This window comes from Mugil cephalus, chromosome 16 (genome assembly GCF_022458985.1).
Source record: "Mugil cephalus isolate CIBA_MC_2020 chromosome 16, CIBA_Mcephalus_1.1, whole genome shotgun sequence".
NCBI lineage: Eukaryota > Metazoa > Chordata > Actinopteri > Mugiliformes > Mugilidae > Mugil > Mugil cephalus.
The window spans coordinates 22,708,792-22,731,296 of NC_061785.1; the positions used below are offsets into that span (position 1 = coordinate 22,708,792).

The following is a 22,505-nucleotide window of genomic DNA, read 5'->3' on the forward strand; positions in this document are numbered from 1 at the left end:
AAGCTCATTTTCAGACATTTTACACGAGGAAAAAGTGCAATTGAAAACAAAAGTACAGCTCAGCGTAACAGGAGAATAGGATTTTCCTGGGTTTGCATACATGCTATACCCAAGGAGAAAATAGGAAAGTTATTCTTTAACCAGAAAAGGATATGGCATTCCATATTCCTTAGGGGGATCTACTGTATATCTTGACTGGAATGATGGTGTGTTCATGCTGACACACACGAGTTGGCAGAAATGTAACATGTGCATATAAACACGACACCTACATGGTTTTAAAAACTGCCAGGAGTCCCAGTCTCATCTATTTAAATCTGTTGTATTCCTATGTATTTCAGCATTTGACTTAATCCCTGTACCTAAGAGAGTCTAACTGAGAGAGAGTGAGAACACGTTTATGGATGAATGAGCCTACTCTACCTACCTACTCTCAAACTACTGTTCAGCAACAACAACGAAAAAACCATGCTCCACTACAAATCCTCCGAGATGGAAATCATCCGTATATTTCTTCCCTCCATCCATCTGCCCTTCTATCTGTGGAGTGATGCTAAATCTTTAACTTCTGCCGTTTCTGCCCCTGCCTATTCTAACTAGTCAGACAACAGCATTAATATGCCATACAGCCAGCCCACAGTCCAACAGTGATATATTCTGAGCAAAAGATCAATTTTCCCCCAACTTGGCCCCACCTTTCCTCTCTCTCTTAATATCTGACATCCATATATTTATTCCTCTTTGTGTGTGAGCATGCATGCCAGCAGGTGTGCCGTATGTCTGTGTGTGTGTGTGTATGCATATGAGGGAGCATGCGGATGCGTATGTGCATGTTGTTGATGGTGTGACATATACGAATGCAATCTGATGATGAGCTATTGCTTGAGCATGCTACAGCGGCGCTGTAATAATCCATGAATCATGGCAGGGCCTCTGCATGACAGCCAGCAGGCCCATAAAACAAACAACAACATCCACTGATACACGCATGCATAAAGTACTGCTACACAAAGTACACTCCATGGCTACATACATACATACACACACTATACAGTACATGCACAATATATCTGGTAATATGTTTATGCATTTATGTGAATTGGTTGTGAGCTTAGGAGTCACCCATGGAGTATGTGTGCATGTATAATTTTGTATCTGTGTGTGTGTGTGTAGGCCTCATCATGTTTAATACTCTACAATGCCAGGACAGCTTTTATCAGTGGGCCTTCAAGTGATCTTTTGGAAAACCACTAAATTTTCATGCTATATGAGAACAGTAATGTATGCAGAGCTTGCTCAAAGGCAGGTCTTATACTAAGCATAATTAAAGACATGTATAAAATGCATTTTACAGAAATGACACTCACTGATGATCACACAATATGTCATCTAGAGTTGAAGGGACTGCAAACGGCATTTTTTGATGCAATAATAGCCAGCCTGAACGTCCAGCACCCACAACATTTGTGCTGAGGAAAGATGGTCTGAAGTCACTCCCTTAGGGACTGATTATTCAAAGATCTGCTGGGCCAGTCTAGTCGTTTGGGTGGGCTTCATGTGGTGATAGACAAAAGAGTAACAGCTACATAACCATGAAATCCCAGTGGAATGTTACCAGGCTGATTTTCTGAATAAGCCACCCTAATATATAGAATCACTCAGGGAAATACTAGACAAAAATTATTCTTTTTTTTTTTTTCATCTACAGTATTACCTGCATCCTGCTCCTGGTCTTTTATATTCTGCTGGGGACTGAACTGATCAATGGGACCACCACTGACCTTTTATATACCTATCCATCTCATGATGGATATTATGCAATTGCTTGATTACACAGAGTGTATTGTTAACTAATGCTAGAGTTACTGCCTGGGAGAAAATAGGTTGTAATTTAAGTATGTGTAAGACTTTATGTTTCATCTAGTATTTTCCATGACGTTTCCTATGCATATAACATCACTTTTTTTTTTTTTTTTTGGAAAGGTGTCCTGAATGGTTTCTTTTTTTTTTTCTTTTCATCTTGTATTAATTAAAAGTAGGCAGTCTTTGTCTTTGACAGTAATCTCATCCAGCCTTGGACCAATGAAGGCACACTCGTATGACAAAGCACGGAAATGGTGGTCTAATGTCGCCCTTCCAACTTGCAAATTTTTTCAGCGTATGCTAAAAAGGACCGAGCCGCTTGCCTTGTTACTCCCATCCCAGCATTTTGCATTTTAATCTTATTTGTTGTGTTCTGGGGGCTGATCTGCCAAGCTCTGCATACACCAACTTACATCAGAAGCACGTACGCATACACACACACACACATGCACACATTTGTCCTGCTTTGCATATACTCAGCCTAGGACACAGTCAATCAATCAGTATTAGATTTCCCTCATTGTCCTTCATGCCCATACAGTCTATTTTACTCAGTCACCCAAACATACGCACACACACACACGCACACACGCACGCACGCACAAACACATGCTATCTTTGCGAGAGCATTCATTGACATGCCTTTTCTAGCACCTCTCACACTAAACCTAGGCTAAACCTAAGGCCAGGTCTCAAACTGTTCTCACTAAAACGGAAACTGGTTCTCACAAATATAACTCAGTGTACACACACACACACGCACGCACGCAGAGTCATGTTTCAATCACGACAGTGGACTCACATTTACAGCGTTTCCTGGTGACGTACTCTGACCACATGTACCTACTTGCCTAAACCTTATGTTACCCAACCTTGAACGATTCTCTGTACTAAAATTTGACGATTTACTAAATGGGGACTTGCCTGTTTTCAAAATGGAAGCAGGGTTGCATAATAATCCATTAAATAGATTTATGTATTTCCCTGCAACATGAGTGATACAAACTCACCCACACATCTCCATGTCTAGCTTTCTGTCTGAGGAGCACACACACGACATGGGCATTCACACAAACTCATCAATTAAAAACAGAGCATCAGCCTAAGCTTCAGCGTATTGTGTTTGTGGATGTGTTGTGCTGGAACTTTTTTTTTTATATAAAAATTATTACATATATGTGAAAAAAGTGGGTTTCAAACCTACACAAGGAATCATAATGTGCAGGCTTCATTGATAGTTTTATTTATTTATTTATTTTTGACTGAATATTAGGGGTGATGAAGGTAAATCATTACATCAAACAAAGGAAATTGTAGGTTTCAAAGCAATTTTAAATTCAAGTTCAGTCGCACTAGAACTACTTGAACTGGCTTGAAAATAACCGTAGTTGTTGGCTGGATGACGAGACTTTGCTCAGTCAGATTGGTTCTGGCTATAAGTTGGATTGGTCTCAGCTGAAAGGTTCAGCCATTCTGCCCGAACTGGCCTCCCATAAGACCTCTTATTTCATCTTGTTAATGAGTGTAACAATGAATACATGAATAGTTTGTGTCTGTGCTGGGATTATAGTTGTGTTGGCTGAGAACTATATTACAGCTGCTACAGTCTTGATTTCTTCAGAACTGTGTGGTGCATAAATCCATCTTTCACAGGAGCACTTTAGCTGAACCCAACAGTTGCTAATGTTTGTATGGAGAAACAAATCAGCCAAAATAAACAAATTACTCAAAAAACTAATAATGGCATACTTCATTTAATTCACTAAAAATAATGAATATGAGTATTTGTAGGTGTAAGTGAAGTGTAATTATTAAGTAGTTTATATTTCCCGATTTGCTTTCACAAGATACAAGAATATCCAAGTGACGTTAGAACAGTGGTATTCAGAAAATTTGACTTTTTTTCTCCTTCAATTTCCCGCAGTTAATTAGTCTGGAAAACTATTGTAAAATGTGAACTTTTCCAGGACGCATTACAATCCTATAATTGAGTAGTTAGGCATTATTTTTAATTGTGATTCTAAACATAGTGACACTTTTCTTTTTTAACATGAAAAGCATGAAGAAAATTATGTATGTTGAGGTCCATGTAGAACATGTATTTGCTGGACACACGGGTTCCAACAGATTCTACCTTTCCCTCCCATCACATGCAGTGATTAGATTTTCTAACAAACTGTTTTTGGCGATACAAATAAATAAATCTAGTAAATGATGATTCTGTGAGGAATTGAGATGAATCAGGTTCAAGCATAGGCTACCCTCAACTGTACAATAAATATATTAAATAAAGTAAACATGCAGTGAGAAGTGCTACCTTGCTGCTTTTTATCCTGACCTGCCACTATGGTTCAGTGTTCTAAACTGTTTAACCTTTTTTTTAATTAACATTTACAGTTTTTTGTATTTTTTTGTAAAAATACAAAATAATTACAAAACATCTTTCAGATGAACTAGATACACATTTTCTGTGCATGTTACTATTGTTTGACACCTAGCCATTGCCTAAGCTCCAGCTTATTATTTGAGAATTCATAGTGTACATGTTGTGTGTGAGTATGCCTAGAACAGTATAGCTGTCTGTTACTATTAGTGTCTAGTTATTCTGTTCCATGCAAGAATGAATGTATGCAAAATACTGTACGTATGCTTACATGTGTACCAACACATGGGTCACGAGTGTGTGAATTGTGGCGTGTACGCATACAGAGGTCATCTGTCATTCTCCTGAATGGGGTTTGCGCACAATAAACCTGTAGCTGAGCCCAGCAATGGAGATGGAGTGCACTGTCAGCTCGCTGGGATTTATGGAGGCCGATTCAGTTGATGGGTGCTGGGAAAAGCCGCCTGATAAAGGGTGATTAATTGCCCCTACGTCCTGCTCAACATCCTGCTTTATTCCCGCCCCAAACTATATTAAATATAGTCATAATTATTCCAGGAGAAATCCTAATCCTACGCACTTTTGCTCACAGGTGGGGATTCTTCAATTTTTCATCTGGTGAAGGTGAGAGGAGAGAGACAATCAGAAACAACTAAAAGAGGGTGCAGGGAGTGCAAAAGGTGGAGGTGGATATAAACCACTCTGCGTATTATTTATGAGTGACTGAACTCCAGCAGACCTGAGCCACAGTAAAGAAGAACACAGAGGGCACGCTGAATAGTGACAGAACAGATTTTCCTTTTTTTTTGCCCATTCTTCTATTCCTCCATCCATCCTACTGGAAAGAAAGGAGGCCTGGAGAATATCAGTGGTGTGTTTAAGGGGCACTCCAGGCAATCTTCTAAATTAGTATGTGGTGTAAGACCTAGACACATGAGAAGTAGATCTGGTCCACTGCTAACAATATTCAGAGTCCCCTGAGTGTAAATGCTAAATGGTTTTGTTTTTATATAGTTGGTACTCAAAGTGCTTTACAGCCACAGTGACATATCCACCCATTCGCACACACAAGCACACACACATATTCACACACCAGTGCCTGGGGGTTCAGTCTTGCTCAAGGGATCGAACTGCTTACCCTTTGGTTCGTGGACAACCCACTATCTGCTGAGCCACAGACACCCCGATACCCGCTAACCAGACTCAGTTCTTATCAGAAACAGAATCTTCTGCACACAACTGGACAGTCAGTTAGAGAAATGAAATATGTGACATTCATGCATTCACGACAAAATCTTTTCCAACAGACGTCAGAGGGAACTCTAAACAGCTCGCTTCTCCAGAGCAGCTATTCAACTCCACTGCACTCATGCAACATCATACTCCTCTGTCCATCGTCATCACCATAGAAAGCCTGCTCTAACAACTTGACTGGCCCAGCAGATCTGATGGCGAATATTTAGCTCCCAACATAGCAACTCTAGACTAACTCTCAGCCACAAAAAAGTTGTAGGCAGAGAAGTCGGTCGGGCTTCCAGTCTATCACTACAGTACCACCATGAGTTGGTATAGTGCATACAGAATAAAACAGGCAGGTGAGTCAAATCACCCATGTATTCATGAGTTTATTATTAAGTATGTTCAAGAAAGTACTACTTCAGTGCTAACCAACAGGCATATATACACATAGTATGTGTATCTGTGACATATTATTATTGTACCTCATATAAACAGTAATTTTAGCAAATCTTAATCTTATCTCGAAATACTGAAAGAAAAAAATTGCAAGTTTTTGTATGGATGTGATAGGTATATTATACACCACATAACTTGATAAATCTGGCATCCAGAATTTTCTCATTATATGAAATATTGAACAACAGTTGTAAACTGGCATGCATGTTATCTGTGATGGTACAAAACACAGAGACATAGACAAACGCACTCATTTGCTTTTGGCGCACACATGACCGCACACACACATGCATACAGAATAAATCCAGACAGACAGCAGAGCATGGAAAACCATGATATAGGTTTTGCACGAGGTCATCTCAGGTTGTCGTTCGGTTCAGTGGGTAGGTGAAGGGACAGATGAAAGGACAGAGACAGAAAAGCTGGAAAAGAGGGAAGGGGAAATAAAGGAGATGGATGGCCTCTCTCTGTCAGGGCAGTTATTTAGAGGAGTGCTGTAAAGCTGTCTGGGAATGAACAGATTTCAGACTAATGAGCAAAAAGGAGTGCAGTTAAGGGGAGCGGACAGTCTCAGCGTTTCTACAAAATGAAACCAAGCTGCCACTTCAAATTGTGCGACACAGTTTGAACACACACACGCAGTCATGTTTCCATCACTTCAGACATTTACAAAGTTTATATGGATTCCCTACACTAAATCTACACTTAGCCTAATCTTAAACCACGTCGTCTCTGTAAAATGTCATAATATATACTATGAGGTCTGGTTTTTTGTCCAAAGAATAGAGGCAGTGCCTACAGCGAGGAACACACGTACACAGACACTTGCCCATTTATTAGGAATCTCACACTGTAAATAACTCAGTGCAGCCCACTCTGCCTCTGCACATAAGAAATGTTTAAAGCTGTAACTTCAGGTTTGATCCAGTAGACTGGGTGGATTGTCGCCCACGTCATTCACACGAGAACTTACTCAAAGGAAAGAGAATCAAACAAAACACATCTGTTTCTGTATGTTTTCTGAATTTTTACCTGCATAAAATTCAGGGCCGTATACTGCTCCAACCACTGGATTCAGCTTCCAGCCTGCACAGGAGGCAAACACACAGACACACAACTGGATGAACATCAGCATTGTGTTGAATGAATCTGCACTTGCCTATATATATATTGTAATATTTATGGCTAGAGAGATAGATAGATATATAGATAGATATAGATAATTGTATCATTGTATTGTTGTTGTTGTTATATATTAAAATTTCATCTGTTAAAGAAAGATTTGATACAGTTGAACCACACATATTTTTTTCCTGGTCTTATTAAAAATCTCATAAAATACTGTCAAAAATGTTGCTGAACTTTACTGAAGTTCCTCTTATTGTAATTTATTCAGTTGTGTTTTTGGTGTTTGGCGACAGTTTGTTCAGCCTCCACTGAAGCCAATAAAGAAGAGAACCGAGCAAAAGAGAGAGAGAGGGAGAGAGGGAGGGAGAGAGAGGGATGAGCTGGGAGAAAGTAGGTGTGTGTATTTTTGTGTGTGTTTGATGACAGTGACGAATGGTAAACTCTTCAGGGCTCATTCTCTCTTTCTGTGCCCCCTCCAACAGGATAGGTTTGTGCGTTTGCGTGCATTTGTGCGTTTGTGCATGTGTGCGTGTGTGTGTGCGGATGTGGAAGAGAGGTGCTGACATATCTGGCCATTTAATTCCTCCCCCTATACCTTCCCCTCCCACCCTTCCCCTCCTTTTACGTTTCACTGTCTCCCCCACGCTCTCCCTCTTTTCCTCCACCGCTTTTTCCTTCCATCACCACAAAGTGCGTCTGTGTGAGAGATGGGAGAGAGAGCTGCTCTAAAGGCGCCTCCCCCCCTCTTTGGGAATGACTCCTGGTTCTTTTTATTGGCTCTATTCATTTACTCTCTAGTCCATCTACCAAATTCTCCATCTCCACCTCTGCTTTATATCCCCCCTTCCCATTTCCGATCTTCCCCTTTCTCTGCCGCCTTTTTCTTTTCACCCTTTTAACGCCTGTCTCAGGCAAGTAAGAAAAGATGTCACTTTGCCGTTTGTGTGATATTTTGCGCCAGATCCACTGCCCCCACAAATACAAATTTCATTAATCAAATCTGAAGTTTTTGTGTAAAGGCAGAATCTGCGCTATGGTTTCCACTCATAGCTTTTAGTTTGCTTTCTGTTTAAGCTCCGTCATTCAAATTTAAACATACCCATAAGATCGGTTGTTCTGTAATGTAGCCACGTCTGATTGTGGCAGAGTAATTAAGTGATGGGAAAGGCAGAAACGTAGCGAGCGGAGAAAACACGAGGAGCTAATGACTAGAAGTAATGAAAGTAGAGGAAAAAAATGAAAGGAAAGCAGCATTAGAAGATTCGCAAAAAGTCTTTGAAAGTGATGGAAGTGAAGCTGACGTCTTACCGTTTGTATAAGGGTTTGCCACCTTTTTATTGGTCATTACTCTGGCTGTGGCATTGTTGACCTGTCAGCAGACGGAGAGAGGTTAGTGCGAGAACAGGCGCATAAAAATACGCAAAAAAACGTACACGCGACAAACAGTCTGTGATAATAATCCACGGCAGAACCACGCTGCATGCAACTGTGGTATTTTGTCATTTCACCAAGAGAAGCTCCATGCAGTGAGTCCAAGATCTGATGTTGAAACGGCATCATAGAAGAAAGCCAGAGAAAACTGAACAGAAAAATGGCAATGAATACACACACACACACAAAAATTAAAGTGTGCTCAAGATACAAAATATTTATCTGACTAATCTGACAGTCGTCCTGTTTGCTCTGATGAACCCGCTGCCCACTGACATAAATGCCCACACTCTCAGAGATCGTATTGTGGCGTTTTGCAGATGAAAAGATGGCGTTGGACTTAAAGACCACATCTGGATGGTAAGTGATTTAAAAAATGTATTTGCGAATCCACAGAACACATTCTTCAAAGCACGGCACTAAAAAATCATTCATATTTTAATGGTTTTGTTTTGGCACTTCCAAACCAACCACCACAACCTGCTCATATAACAGGAAATCAGGTAAATGGTAAAACAAACATCTTTCCAGTCATATATTACTATCAGTGAATTAAAAAGACACTGACACCAGGACGAATAATGAGCAAGAGGATGGTAAAATCAAAATAGGACAGTGACAGCTAAGAATTGAAGGCAATAAGATTCAATAAGGCGCGTGCCGCTGTGGCATCACTGGCTATTACTTGGATTTAATTTATTTCAAGCAAAGAAGCTTTCTACTCGAATGCAATGTGAGCTCATGCACATGCCACAGGTACAAAACACACATGACAAAATCCACAACAAACCAAACAGGATTCATAATCTGTGCCAAAAACACTTTAATACACTATCATACTGCCGAATAGGTATGTCGTTCTCACACACACTTACGGATCAGGGTTCGGCATGCAGCGTTCAAGGTGCAGCAGGCAGGTAGGGAGGAGGAAATGGATAGTTGAAGAGAGGAAAGGGAGGGAGTATTTCAGGATATGTCAGGCAGAAAGAGAAAGGAAAGAAAGAGTCGGGGGAGGAGGAGTGGGATAAAAGAACAGGGGTGGGGGGACAGGAGGTAAGGAGAGACAGTAAAAGGAAGGCACCTCTATTTTGCGTCCCTCAACGATTGTACCATTTAGTTTCTCCCGTGCACGGTCAGCATCTGCACTCGTTTCAAATGTTACAAACCCAAAGCCCTGCAGTGGCCACGAGGTGGGGTTGAAAATCAAGCAACAAATGAAGGAGGTCCGGAAATGAGACGATGAAACAAACAGGGAAAAGAAGAGAGAAGAAAAAGACACAAAGGACAGATGAGAGAGCTGCAGGTCAGGACGAGGTCTATATCTAGAAGCAGAAGCCAGAGAGATGTCAGGCCGGTTAGACAAACATGGGAAACAAAGCTGGAGTTACAGTAGGGAAGGCTGGGAACACAGGACATCACGACCACAGACAAGAGCTCTGCTTATACTTAAATTACCACCTCATAGTGTGTGCATGTCTGTGTGTGGGGGGGTTTGTGTAGGGTCCTCTGCTCTCTTGCTTTTAGCACCCTGTCTCCTTTACAGGAACACTGGACCTAATTGAATTAGCAGATGGAATGAAAGTCTCAACACACACGGTGGAGTTCGGAGTGTGCATGTAATTGCGTGCGAGTGTGTGTGTGTGTGTTCGCCATAGGCTGCAGTCGATCCGCTGGTGTGCAGAGGCCCTGTGGGAGAGCAGATAAGTGCCATACAATTACAATCTCCGCAGCATCAGTCAGCCGTGACTTTCTGAGCCCCGGGATGCAGCTCTGTCTGTGTCTCAGACTGGGCCTGGAGACGCCGCTCGCTCAAACGCTCTATATGCAGTAAAACATGCCTCCAAAACTCGCATCACTGCAAAGCCCTGTCTTCTTCCTCAACATTAAAGCGGGCCGAGAGTAGAGCTTTGAAATAGCATTTAGAGTTATTAATCACTGCAGAGGGCTCTATGTTAAATGTTCTATAATTCATTATAACTGTTGTTGAATTGGTCTTAATTAAAGACACACATGCTGAGGAAATATAATGCACAATTTATTTTTGTGTTTTTATAGCCTACTGATCTATAGAATACGTAGTACACAGATGACGAAACGAAACAAAAGTCATTCAGACACTTTAACAAATATCAGTTTTTGTAAAAAATTCCCATTTTTCTTTAAATAGAGTTGCTTCAGAACTTATCAAGACCCCTTTGACCACTGCATAACTAATTGCACTGCATTTAAATTAACCTGCATAAATTAAATTAAACTAATTATAGGATTTGATGACATTTTGTTTTTAGAATTTCTTGACAATATATTAAAAATAAAAGAGAAGTGTAGAAGTGCAAATAGAAGTGAAAATTTGCATTCATTGGACATAAAGTCATCTGAAATCCCCAGGATTCTCCCCAGACTAAAATGACTACGCGAGTGGTGTGTCTTGGTCAGGGACGTGACCAGATATCCAATGATCAATATTAATCCAACCTCACAGAACCTTTGTAGCGAGACCCGGAGAAGGCAGTACACCTAAACATCCCAAACCATCTGACAAAATAGCAGAATCTACCAGGAATGAATTAAAGACAATCAAGCTGGGGAAAGCTAAACCGGAATTAACAGGATTAAGTTGTCAACAATGAATACATGAAAGGAAGACGTAGAACTTGTTGATGCTTAACGACATCACTGAACTCCACTCATACACGTTTAGGCCAGGTCAACTTTAATTTGTTGCACACAGGGCATTCATTTCTAATTTTACATCTCCAGCTGAACATAGTGTGAACATCTTATGGCCCAAGAAGATTTAAAGCTGGACTCAAATCAGTAATAGTTGCAAAGGGACCTTCCACAAACTATTAAGTGTCTCCATGCTTTTACAGGTTTTACATTGGTTTTGGATCACAGAATAAATTCAGTTTTTTTTTTATTTATAAAAACACTTTTTGTCATTACGGGTTATTGAGTGAACAATTAATGGAAACAATGCACAGTTTTAAAAAAACTTTAATTTACTGAATAGCTGTGCAGCATGTGTCTTTATTGCTAAGCTACAACTTATTTTATCCATCTCTTGTTACATGCAACAGACAGCATTTTTATTCGGCTCTTGCTTAGCATTTCAGCCTCAGTGCAGGTTTTGCAGGAACACAGTAAACAGTTTTCAGCCCATTCAAGAGGGAACTCCTAAAACTAAGTGAGGATAATAGATATAAGCGCTCTGCTCCGCTAACAGGCCACACAGACTGACTGGCACATTATTCTGGGACAAAAGTCTAACTTTTAAATGAAGTTACCAGATATAAAATACTGAAAGAAATTAAATGTGTTTGTAATATTTGAAAATGCTAGAGCTCTACATGAACATGGAAATAGAACTGACTCAATAATCCTCCAAAAGAAATTAAATTGAATATGATACAATTCTCATGACTGAATGTTCCTCCAGGTGACTTGAAAGCTTGATTCTCCATCTGGGTTTAACTGCATTGCTACTGGAAACTATGATCAATACCTCTAAGATTGGAGGTGTAATGAGCACAAGTTTAAGAAAAAAAAAAAGAGGCTCTATTTGTAATTTTCTGCAAAAGCAGAAAAAGAAAAAAAAAACAAGAAAACGAAACCAGAAATAAGGATGGTAGCAGAGCTACAAAAATTACATAGTAAAATCCTCCTGCTACTACAATGCTGTATTAAGGATGCCAAACTGTTCAAAATAAATAAATGTATATATATATATATATACACACACTACTGCAAGACATTTTAATAAGACACAAACAAACTGGGCAGGAAAATGAACTTCCACAATCTGAAAGTTAAAAATTTGTTCCTGGTCAAAACCTTTATGTGTCCAGTGATTTTATCATTTATATGGTCTTATCATTTGTTCCTAAATAATCAGAGCAAGAGCAAGTAGTCTTAATATTTAGAGAAACGTTGTACGAAACCCATAGCCTTGTGTTTCTTAATGGGGCACGCATTGTGTCCACAAAAAAAAACAAAAAACAAATAGGAACAAAAACTACTAGGGCAAGTACACCTTACATACAGCCCAATCCACAGCATTCCTGCCAGATGCTCTGGATCGCCCAGAGCAATAAAAATGTGCTGCATTGCAAAAAATCTGAAGCCAATTACAACTGAGCGCAGCTCTGGTTTTAACTGTCAGAGTTAACATCAGAACACAAATACGTGTTTGACTCCTAATATAGGGTCCTAATAGATGTGACACTAACATGAACAATATTTAACATCTTAATGGGACTCAGGGACTATATTGTGTCAAGTGGTACCTGTTTAAAAGTACTGAGTCAGCGTACAGTAAATAATCTAGGTGGCTGCTCAAAATTCTCTCGATGTGAAATGCAATTTTTATTGTGAAAGCATCAAAAACAGTTAATTCACCCCACAAAAATGGTTTGGGCCGATTTCCTGAATTAAAGCAGTTAGAATAAAACTGTTTATTTGCCGTTTGCACAGGTACATCGTACCAGTAGGAATTCTTGTGCATTTCACTGAGTCACGCTAACTATAATTTAAAAGTTGAAGCTCAATGAATTAGTCTGCTCCAGAGTAGGTTTTCAACCACTTGAAAAAGTGTTTCAAAGAACTGATAAAACTGGGAACATGCCAATTTGCTACATAACCTAGTCATCAAGTATGGTGAGCAACTGCTCCTTCACAAGACTGCTCTTTCACAAAGACTGTTGTCTTTGTGAAAGTGAACTGCATTCACTAAGACTGGCTGACATGCTCTTTGGCTTTCATCCTGGGCCAGCCATTGCCCTTTAATTCCTTCAGATACTACAGTAGTGCTTAGGGCCCCAGGCAGCGTGATCTCATGCATATACAGGATTCATTGCCTTCTACTCGGTATACATATAACATAGGCCAGCACGTGTTGTGTAGACAGCAGATAAAAATACATCTAATAAGCTTCTGACTTTTCTGTACATTTACACATTGTCTGCTTTCCTTTCTTTATCATACTGTATGTAAATACTGTAATTAGTGTTCTGGGCAACAGGATACGAACAGACAAATGTTTGTGCACTCAGACAACTGGTCAGCACTACATAAAAATAGCATAGTTCATTGTTAGTTCCTAGATTGCGGCATGCATACAGTGTAAGTCGTGTTTCTTGTTAGAGATTCTCTAAATAGATGAATGAACGGCCAGATTTTCCCCAGGTAAATCACCCACAATGGTGTTCTCTGGCCCTTGTGCTGGCCTAGCCTCAGATGTTGGCTGGGGAGAGAAAGCATCTCAGTGGAATTTACTCCTGCTGCTGTCTGCACTAGGGAATCTCCCATTGTACTTGATAACCCAAATCTCTCTGAAGATACTTTCTTCAAAAACCATGCTCGACTTGGCACTGACTTCAGCTGAAAGAGTGAGTGCCCCTGAGATAACAGTCGCACTACTATTTAAGATCAAAATTTTCATTTAGACCTAGGAGAATGACTCCTTTAGGTCAAGGGTTATGTCTTGGGAGGCCTTGTTCAACATCACAAAGCACAAGCACTCAGTCCAATGTGCCCAGACACAAAAGTTTTAGGACTCTCACAAAGCTTGTTCTTGCCAAGATGCTTTGAGATGGTTTAAGTGAGTACATCACTTTGAGAACAGAGCCACCATAGGGAGTTCACACTCAGTCCACGAGTCTGATCCTCAGAGGGATGACACCGACAGACAACTACACAGTGGCATCGTGGACCTCTCCATGTCCTTTCATTGATTTCTACCTTCACTATATGTCCTCCCTGTCTCACTCCATTTCTTAGCGTGTTAGAAATCCTCTGATGTAATCTCAGATCAGCTTATGCACATCATGGATTGATGAACTGAATGAGGGAATCCTACTCTTGTGCAGTAGCAGGTGTACGTCGGTAGTATCAAATTAAAGGCTCTTTCAGCGAACTTCGGGACATAGACACCGCAACCTACTCACATAGCCAGCAAAGTTGTGAGCCATTTCTGCTTGTGGTCTCGTCGCTCTGTAAAAACACCACCCAAACGCAAGGTGGTGCTCTGTCATTTTTGATTAATTTTTGTTTGCACTTTCAGCTTCATTCTCGACAATGGCGGCTGAATCTTTCACCGAAATTTCACTGAAGATGAGTCGTATAAATGTTTGTATCTCTGAACCTCTTGAGTTAATCTTTCCTCGATGTGTTCCATCTTTACTGATACAAAGCAGTCAATTCAAAAATTGCTACCAAGTGGACCAATCACAGCTCTCGCGGTTTGCCGTAGCTTCTGCGTCAACTTAACTCAGAAGTCTAAACCCTCCTCCCTGTCTTAATATTTATGGCCTTGATCTGGTGTGTGTTTGTGGAACTTGATGTCGCAGTGGCACTGAGTATATTCAGCCAAGGTATGTCAGTGGGCATGATGATATAGAAGTGTGCAAAGCAGACATGATGCAGTTAATGTTTTGCTTTGAACTCCGTCTTATCTGTGTTCTAAACATTGATACTGGTAATTGAAAACGGCAACAGTATAACACAATGGAGTCACATCCCACTCCTCTGCACTATAGGCTGGAAAGCTAACCAAAAAGTACAGTGTATGTTTGCAGACTGTGTGAATCTTAATGTCACTGTTAAGATAAGTGGGAGGGAATCGTTGTATGTCACAATGTATGGCAGGCCGGTGCGGTGTAAAAGCTGCCTGGAGGCAAGTGTCGCTGATAGGACCGTAATTACTATTAGACAGCGGGCACGGGAGCTGTGAAGACAGTGAGGGACTGCGAGAGAAAAGGAGGGCAGGGGACAAATACAGTCAGCTGGAAAATTGTATGCGTGTGTGAGACATGCTCATGATTGTATGGTTACAGTGCACTTACCTTGGAGCCTCGCTCGTTAAAAATAATCTCCACGTCTAAAATCTTGCCAAATTGCTGTGAAAGACAGAGGGAGAAGGTGGACAGAGGATAAAGAGAAAAGCAGAAAGAAGAAGAAGGAAATAATTAGAATATGCCGACCAATGTTCTCGGCGGCTAGAAATATTAATAGAAAAATGTACTCGGTAAACCCCAGTTTAAAAAACACCACACAGCGCTATACTCCAACGCCCTCCCCCTCATTACAAGAAAGGTCAAGCAGTCAATGCTTCAAATTAACTAACTCCTCTGCACCCGACAATGAGATTAATAAAATATCCATTTACTCTTAATGCTGTTTAATGCTGTGTTTGCTCTGTCGTGGTAATAAAGAGGTGCGTGTGTTCGTGTGTGTGAGTGTGTGTGTGTGTGTGTGTGTGTGTGTGTGTGTGTTAGGGACTAGGGCTATGTAGTGTTAATGAACATTACAGTGGTGGATGTGGACGTTATAGCAGCAATGCCTCAGCACGCACCACTGGTCTTAATGATGCCCATCATCTTGCTTTTACTCTCCCTTCTTGGGAGAAAAAAAAAAAAAAAAAAAAGAGAAAAAATAAAAAGAGCAGTTAAAACAGGAAATGTCTTGTATTTGTGGGTGTGGGGTGGGCGGATGAGCGTAAAGGGATAGACCATCAAGGCTAATGGTAAACCATACATTTGTTTATGTGCTCAGGATACAGACCATCATAGTAATTAGCTGCCAAAACTCACCAGGCTAACCATGGACCTGATGCCCATTTTGATCTCACTCTTAATGCTTTTGATTGGTTCCATGCTTCATTTTAATTGGCTAATTACTGTGGATTCATTGCTTCAAGCCATGCATGTAAGAATAAATAAGATAAATCCTGGCCTTGTGACTTTAAGACACGGTAAACATTCCGGCAGAAGCAGGGGTAACTACTTTTGGACTGTCTGGGTGAACGCACGTAACGATATAGGAATGCAAGCAACACGGATTAGACCTGTTCCTCTAAACAAGATTCAACATTCTCATTATATTAATTGAGGGCACAAAGTAGAAGTTAATAAGTAGTTTCAGAGATTTACTGCTGGAAATACATGAATGTACTTAACCACTTCAAAAGAGTAAAACTAAAGCATCTGAAGATATCTACTAATGTGTCATGCTGCTGAGACACTTTTTGGTCATTCATGTGTTTGGTCAAACCAAGCCTGCTAAGACAGTTTCACAGCCCAGCATTTTAGACGTTTTCTTGTAGTTTTTGGTATGCACTGTAACAATACATCAATTTTGTCAGTTTTACAGAAGAGAAATATTCTTGTATATAAATAAATATCACAATTAAAACACAAATCAGTGGACGCTTAGTTGGAGCCTGTGCTGTAAGAGCAGCCTGAATGAACTCATGGCTGTGTGAACTAAAGCAGCGCTAACCTTGCCACGCAGTATGGTAATGCTCAGCCTTGTGCTCCCCATAACTAGACCTTGAATCAAGTAGTTTATTTCAATAAATAAATAAACATGGAGCAGGCAGCGGAGCAAAAGCAAGGTCACAGCACCAGCACCAGCCCTGAAGATGAACAGAGTCCACCAGCAAAATGCATGTCAGATCATATACATGCATGATTTGCATGCATATTGCATGTTCACGCTGTGTTTAAGCGGAATAAATGAACACTCTTAAAGATCAGAAGTTCTTAATTTCTTCTGAATAGAAGACATACTACTGAAATTAAGCCTGGCATCTGTTTATCAGATTTGTGAATGAATAAAAGATTTAATGGCTTATTACTTTTCCATATTTTTTGTGTTTGGTTGTGCATATAGATAGGATTACAGCTAAGGGTGGAGGACGCAGGATCCAGATGAGAGCTCTGTTTCTCTGCCTTCTTTGCAGTCTGAGCAAGTGTGTGGTTGTGTCTGCATACACAGTCATGTATCATACAGTCTTTAACCATCAGACGCACACAATAGCCACTCTGAGGACATTTTAATAATTTCACATGGGAAAAAAATGACTGCACCCTTAAGACGATCACAACCTCTGACATACTAGCTCTCGTCCTTCAAGAAAAAAATGAAGTCTCTAACAATCCCAAAATTGAGTAACAGCATAATTTGTTGATGTCATGGTGGATGTGACTACAATCAAAAAGTCATTGTACAAATCTGTTATACACTATACTCAAAGGTTTGGGCACAATTTCTCATTACTTTAAATGAGAAGGTGTGTCCAAACTTTTGACTGGTAGTCTACATTATAACAAAATCCCAAAATGTATGATTGTGAAAAAAAATTGGTCTGAATTTGGTTGTCATGCCAAATCTTTACAGGTAGATATTTCTGCTTAATATGCATTGCTACCAGGTGCTTATGCTTTTAACAGAATAATATCACATTGATACTTTTGTTTGAATGAATAAATGAAAAAACAGACCACTTCTATTGGTGGGCATCTTCCTCTTAAAGAGGATCATATATTTGTTGGTTCAAATATGTTAAATAATCCTGTACAAAAATGTTATTTTATTTAAAATTTGAAATCGAATTTGATGTTATTAGTGATCCTCCTAAAAGAATCCCAAAAGAATAATGGGGCTCATTTTGAGAATGGAAACAAAAGAGGGCCTTTCCATTTTTACATGCAAATCAGAGAATCATCGTTAAGTTTTATATTTTTTGTTTGTTTTATTTTTTTGTTTCTAAAAGGAAACAGTATGTCAATTTGAAGGTAAGATAATAGAAAGATTTATCATTTTAGTTAAATGTGATTAAACATATCAATTGTTGCATGTATTTAAAATTATAGTCAAAATAATGCCCACCTTTTTCATTTAGTTTGGGGGAAAAATTATACTTAATTTATTTATTTTTTTCTAATCTGTATCTGTGAATTTCTGTGAGCTAACGTGTGTGTGTGTGTGTGTGTGTGTGTGTGTGTGTGTGTGTGTGTGTGTGTGTGTGTATTGTAGGAATTTGTTCAATCGGTGGGTGTGTCCTCCAGATCAAATCATTAAGAATCGCGGCAAATAATTGCGATCCTCCACTCTGCCTAATGAGTGGGATGAAAGCTACCCTTAATTGTTGTCCACAATGGCTGCGTTATTTCATTAGAACTAATTACCCTGTCAGCCATGCCAGCGGTAGCAGAGGCCAACACGTCACACACACATGTGCACACAGACACACACATGGTCCTAGTTAGCACAAATACAATAGTCTTGGATCAATGAGCCGATGAACAAGAAACCAGGAGGTGAATGAAGTGTGAAGTTTGTTCACTGGGGTTTGTCTTTTATGTTGTGAACACACTTAGCCGTCCAAAAAACTAGGCAAATTTATGGTTTAAATTACAGATAAAAAAAATAATAATGAATAGTTTATCCCTGTATTATATAACAACAAGATGAATGCTCAGTTGAACAGACGAGGTACATGGTAAGTGCGCTGCCACTATTTAGTCAAGAGAGTGTGGGGACATAGCGCTAATTCTGGATGTTCCATGTAGATTGCTCAAATTGTACTCTGGAAATGGCTCAGGAAAACTGCATTTGAAAGTGCCATATGTGAAGTAGTCATAGAAGGGTATTTTCTCAGGTAGTGTTAAGATTATTATCAACAAATCATGAAAATACCAAAAACAAATGTTTTTTTTGTTTAGTTTTTTTTGTCTTCACTGCATTTGTCCACTGGAAATCTTTGCAAAATATAGTAATTAAATTTCAAGCAGATTCTGTAAGTTTGAAATGAAATGATCCCTATGTATCTAAACATAATATTCACATAATAACAAGCCCTGTTATTATTGGGGACAGGTTGTTTCCAGTTTTTCTGGCTGCAGAATGGGCAAGAAGGACAAATCAGGCTCTGCACACACAGTGTGTTTGTAGAACCGATAGAAAGTTTTTGGGCTTACCTACAGATATTGTGTATGGTGTGTATGTGTATTTGATTGATTTTTTTGACATTATACATCACTGAGAATGTTGTTAGTGTTATAGCCAAGCTAAAGGTAGGGTATGCCATTCCAACCATATACACTTTTTCTCAAACTCAGTAAGCATCTTGCGACCGTACACTACTGTATATGTCCCACTACAGGGAAAGGGGACAGCATAGAGTAGCACAAGGGGTGTTCATTAGCAGATGAAGAGGGTCGGACTACTGTTAACATGTTGAACTTCAAAAAAGAGAGGCAGTTGTCAAACAGGTTGAGGAAACATATTTGTTTCCAACTGCATTGAATAAATTATACTATTTTCCTGTCAGTCTGATAGTGGTCACAATTAAGATGCATGTGGAGCATGGAGCGATTGATTTATTTATGTATTTTTATTTTTTTTTTTGTACTTTTTTTTCTGTCCCTACCTTAATTTACCCCTATTCCAAGGTTCAGTGTGTGAAGCTAGAGGTCTCCATTAGTCCAAATTAGAGTGGGAAGGATAAACCAGTCTCGGTAAGCTAACACACAGCATGGTGCTCTCAGAGATGAAGGCTGCTTTTATACTGTACACACTTCCTTGGAAGTTGGACGTTGGCTTAAACCTTGCTCTAATAGGCTTCCAAACTCATACGTGAATTTCTGTGTTTATTAGAATAAAACTGTATAGCACATATGACTTTAGTTTTTCAATAAATTCAACAAATGTGGGATGTAATTTCTTTCTTGTTTTTTTAAATGTTTTGTTAAATTATTTTGTTAAAAGTTGGCAATTTAATCGATCAACCAATCAAAATCTGTGCTACAAGTGCTAATGGACTGTCCTTCATGCAGAAAAGGACTCAGAATAGGTCAGTGTTTTTATTATACTGCTGGATTATCATGCTGATGTGTAACATAAAGCGCAATTTTACAGCTGTCTGCGTTGGATAGTGTTGGTTTGCGTCATTCAATTTGTACTATTGAAAAGAAGCAAATAAGCAGAGAATGAAAAAGTCTAGTAGAAGTGGCTAAGTATTCTTTAATAAAAAACAAGTTCTGTGCAAACTGTAGAAAATGTGCTAATTGTACAAAATGAAAGTGTAATGGGAGTAACTGACAGAAAAACATCTCTGAAAAGTAGTAGTAGTAATAGTACAAACCTAATTTGTGAATGTTAACTGCTCTTGATTGTTTATGTTAAACTGTTATTGTTTTAGGATTGTGTAGCTGACAACCCCCCTATGGATATAGTGCCAGAAATACGATATCTCAAAACTGGTGAGTGGAGGCACCACTGGTAAGCTGAGCAATAACTTGTACCACTCTACTTATCTATTCTAAACATTCTAATTGTCTTAATCAACACAAACGCACTGGGAGGCCTGTGGGACACAACAATGGCAGAGCTCTGGCTTTCGAACGAGCCGCTCGGTAGAAATGTCTCTGCTGCTCCATCATACAGCATGTTGATGAAAATGACTAGATTTGTAGATTATAATTACACCTTGCTTCCTCAGAGGCAGCGCCGGTTAGAGTGGAGCCTTATGGAGTAATTGGGGAGGCAAATGAGAGTGTAGCCGTGAACGGGAGACATTAAAAAGAATTCCCTTGCTTGGAACACTGGGCTACCTGGAATGCTGGAAGCCTTCAGAACAGGTGATTAGGCAGGAGTAGGTGTCATTAAAACTCCATTAGCACAAAACCCAACTCCTGGAGCTCACTGCAAACACACACAGAGACACACGCAGCTGAGGTAGCCATAAGTGCATGTGTGTGCGTGCGTGACACGCTAAGGATGTGTGTATGTGTGCACAGTATCTAATGACTCATTTAGGACCCCTACCTCTGGGAATGTGACAGTAAGGACCCTCTTGCGGCTGGCTCACTAAGTGCCTGCTTATTAATTAAACACAGCTGAGGCTCAGGGGACGGCAACAGTTCTGCATCAGCTTGTCAAGTTTCACTCTGTATGGGGCTAAATGAACGGGGCCCGTCTGCGAGTGCAGCCCAGTTGGATCTGCTGGCAGACATTTTGGTTCCATGCATCAGAAATAATTACAAGAAATTCGCGATAGGCCCAAAAACAAACCCACTGACGCTGACATGTGGTCAGACTGGGATTGCTTCTCCCACTGTTTGAGGGATGTAGAAATCCAAATAACCCTGGGTGGGTAGGCAAATGAGCAGGTTTACAGTCCCAGGGAATTATTTGAGATGCAGCACTAGATTACAGATTTCAACTGCATCTTGAGAGTGACAGAATTGAATCTGTGAAAGGGTGCTGTGAATGCCAATTATCATTCTACCATTAAAATGCTCTTCTGCAGCCTGGTAATTTCCCTCCAAATGTGTTTTTCTAATTATGAATTAAACTCAAATAAGCTTGGGTAATGAACCCAGTTTTATCCTTTTCCGAGGCTGTACTTTTACCACTTCGTGTGCTTCCGTTGCTGCAGCCATATACAAGAGCCAGATTTTATTCCTGTGTTGTGAGCTCAGCTTCTAAAGGTGTTTGTGAATTACAGGATAATACACAGTAATACTCCCTCAAAGACAGACATCGAGGTTGTGACTGCATCACCTCTGATTGAACTTCTTTATAAGCCTTTGTTTAATGCTCTTGTATTACTTTCCTATTACAGCTTTTGCTGAAATGACACAGAATTCCATTTGCTGTAATGCCCCAGCTATTGCCTTTGTTTGCATTGTGGTGGTAGACTAGCAGAACCGTAATGGGAGATTGAGCCAGTTGCTCACAAGTCCCAATTTAAGTGAATGGAGGAGAGTGCCACTAGAGCCTATTGTGGTCTGGACTGTAATGCCACTGCTCTGCCCACAACCATTAATCCTTAAAGCTGAACCATTAACAGTGAGAAAAGAGAAGAGGCCGTGCGTGAGACTGCTGAATGTGCCTCTGTGTGCGTGTGTGTGTGTGCACCTTTTTACATCCTCTGCTAGAAGAAAACCATCTAACACAATAGATCAAAACTGCTAGATGGACATTCTGAAGTCACAATGAAAGACATCTGTGATTTTTTCCAGTGGCCGATCAACAATATTTATATTTTTTAGAGGGAAAGATGAAAAAATGTTACAAAAGATACATTTGCAAATCCATAAAATTAACTAAATGATTTTAGCATATTTCAAACTGACAAAAAATACCAAAAAAAATACTGTCCAAAAAAAACAAAAAAAACAAAAATGGTCGTCGTCTGGTTCTGAAGATGTATTTTCAA

At 39.8% G+C, this 22,505-nt stretch overlaps 1 protein-coding gene across 6 annotated transcripts in view; it reads right to left on the reverse strand.

Annotated features, from left to right (window-relative positions):
- The window catches only part of rbfox3a (RNA binding fox-1 homolog 3a), a 440,273-nt gene that overhangs the window by 20,380 nt on the left and 397,388 nt on the right, over positions 1-22,505 (reverse strand). For all 6 annotated transcript variants that reach the window (XM_047608701.1, XM_047608700.1, XM_047608702.1 and 3 more), the window contains 4 exons: positions 15,343-15,396; positions 9,582-9,674; positions 8,378-8,438; positions 6,974-7,027 (listed from right to left, as the gene is read on the reverse strand). In XM_047608701.1, coding sequence (XP_047464657.1) covers positions 6,974-7,027; positions 8,378-8,438; positions 9,582-9,674; positions 15,343-15,396 — 262 coding nt within the window. The remainder of the gene's footprint in view (positions 1-6,973; positions 7,028-8,377; positions 8,439-9,581; positions 9,675-15,342; positions 15,397-22,505) is intronic.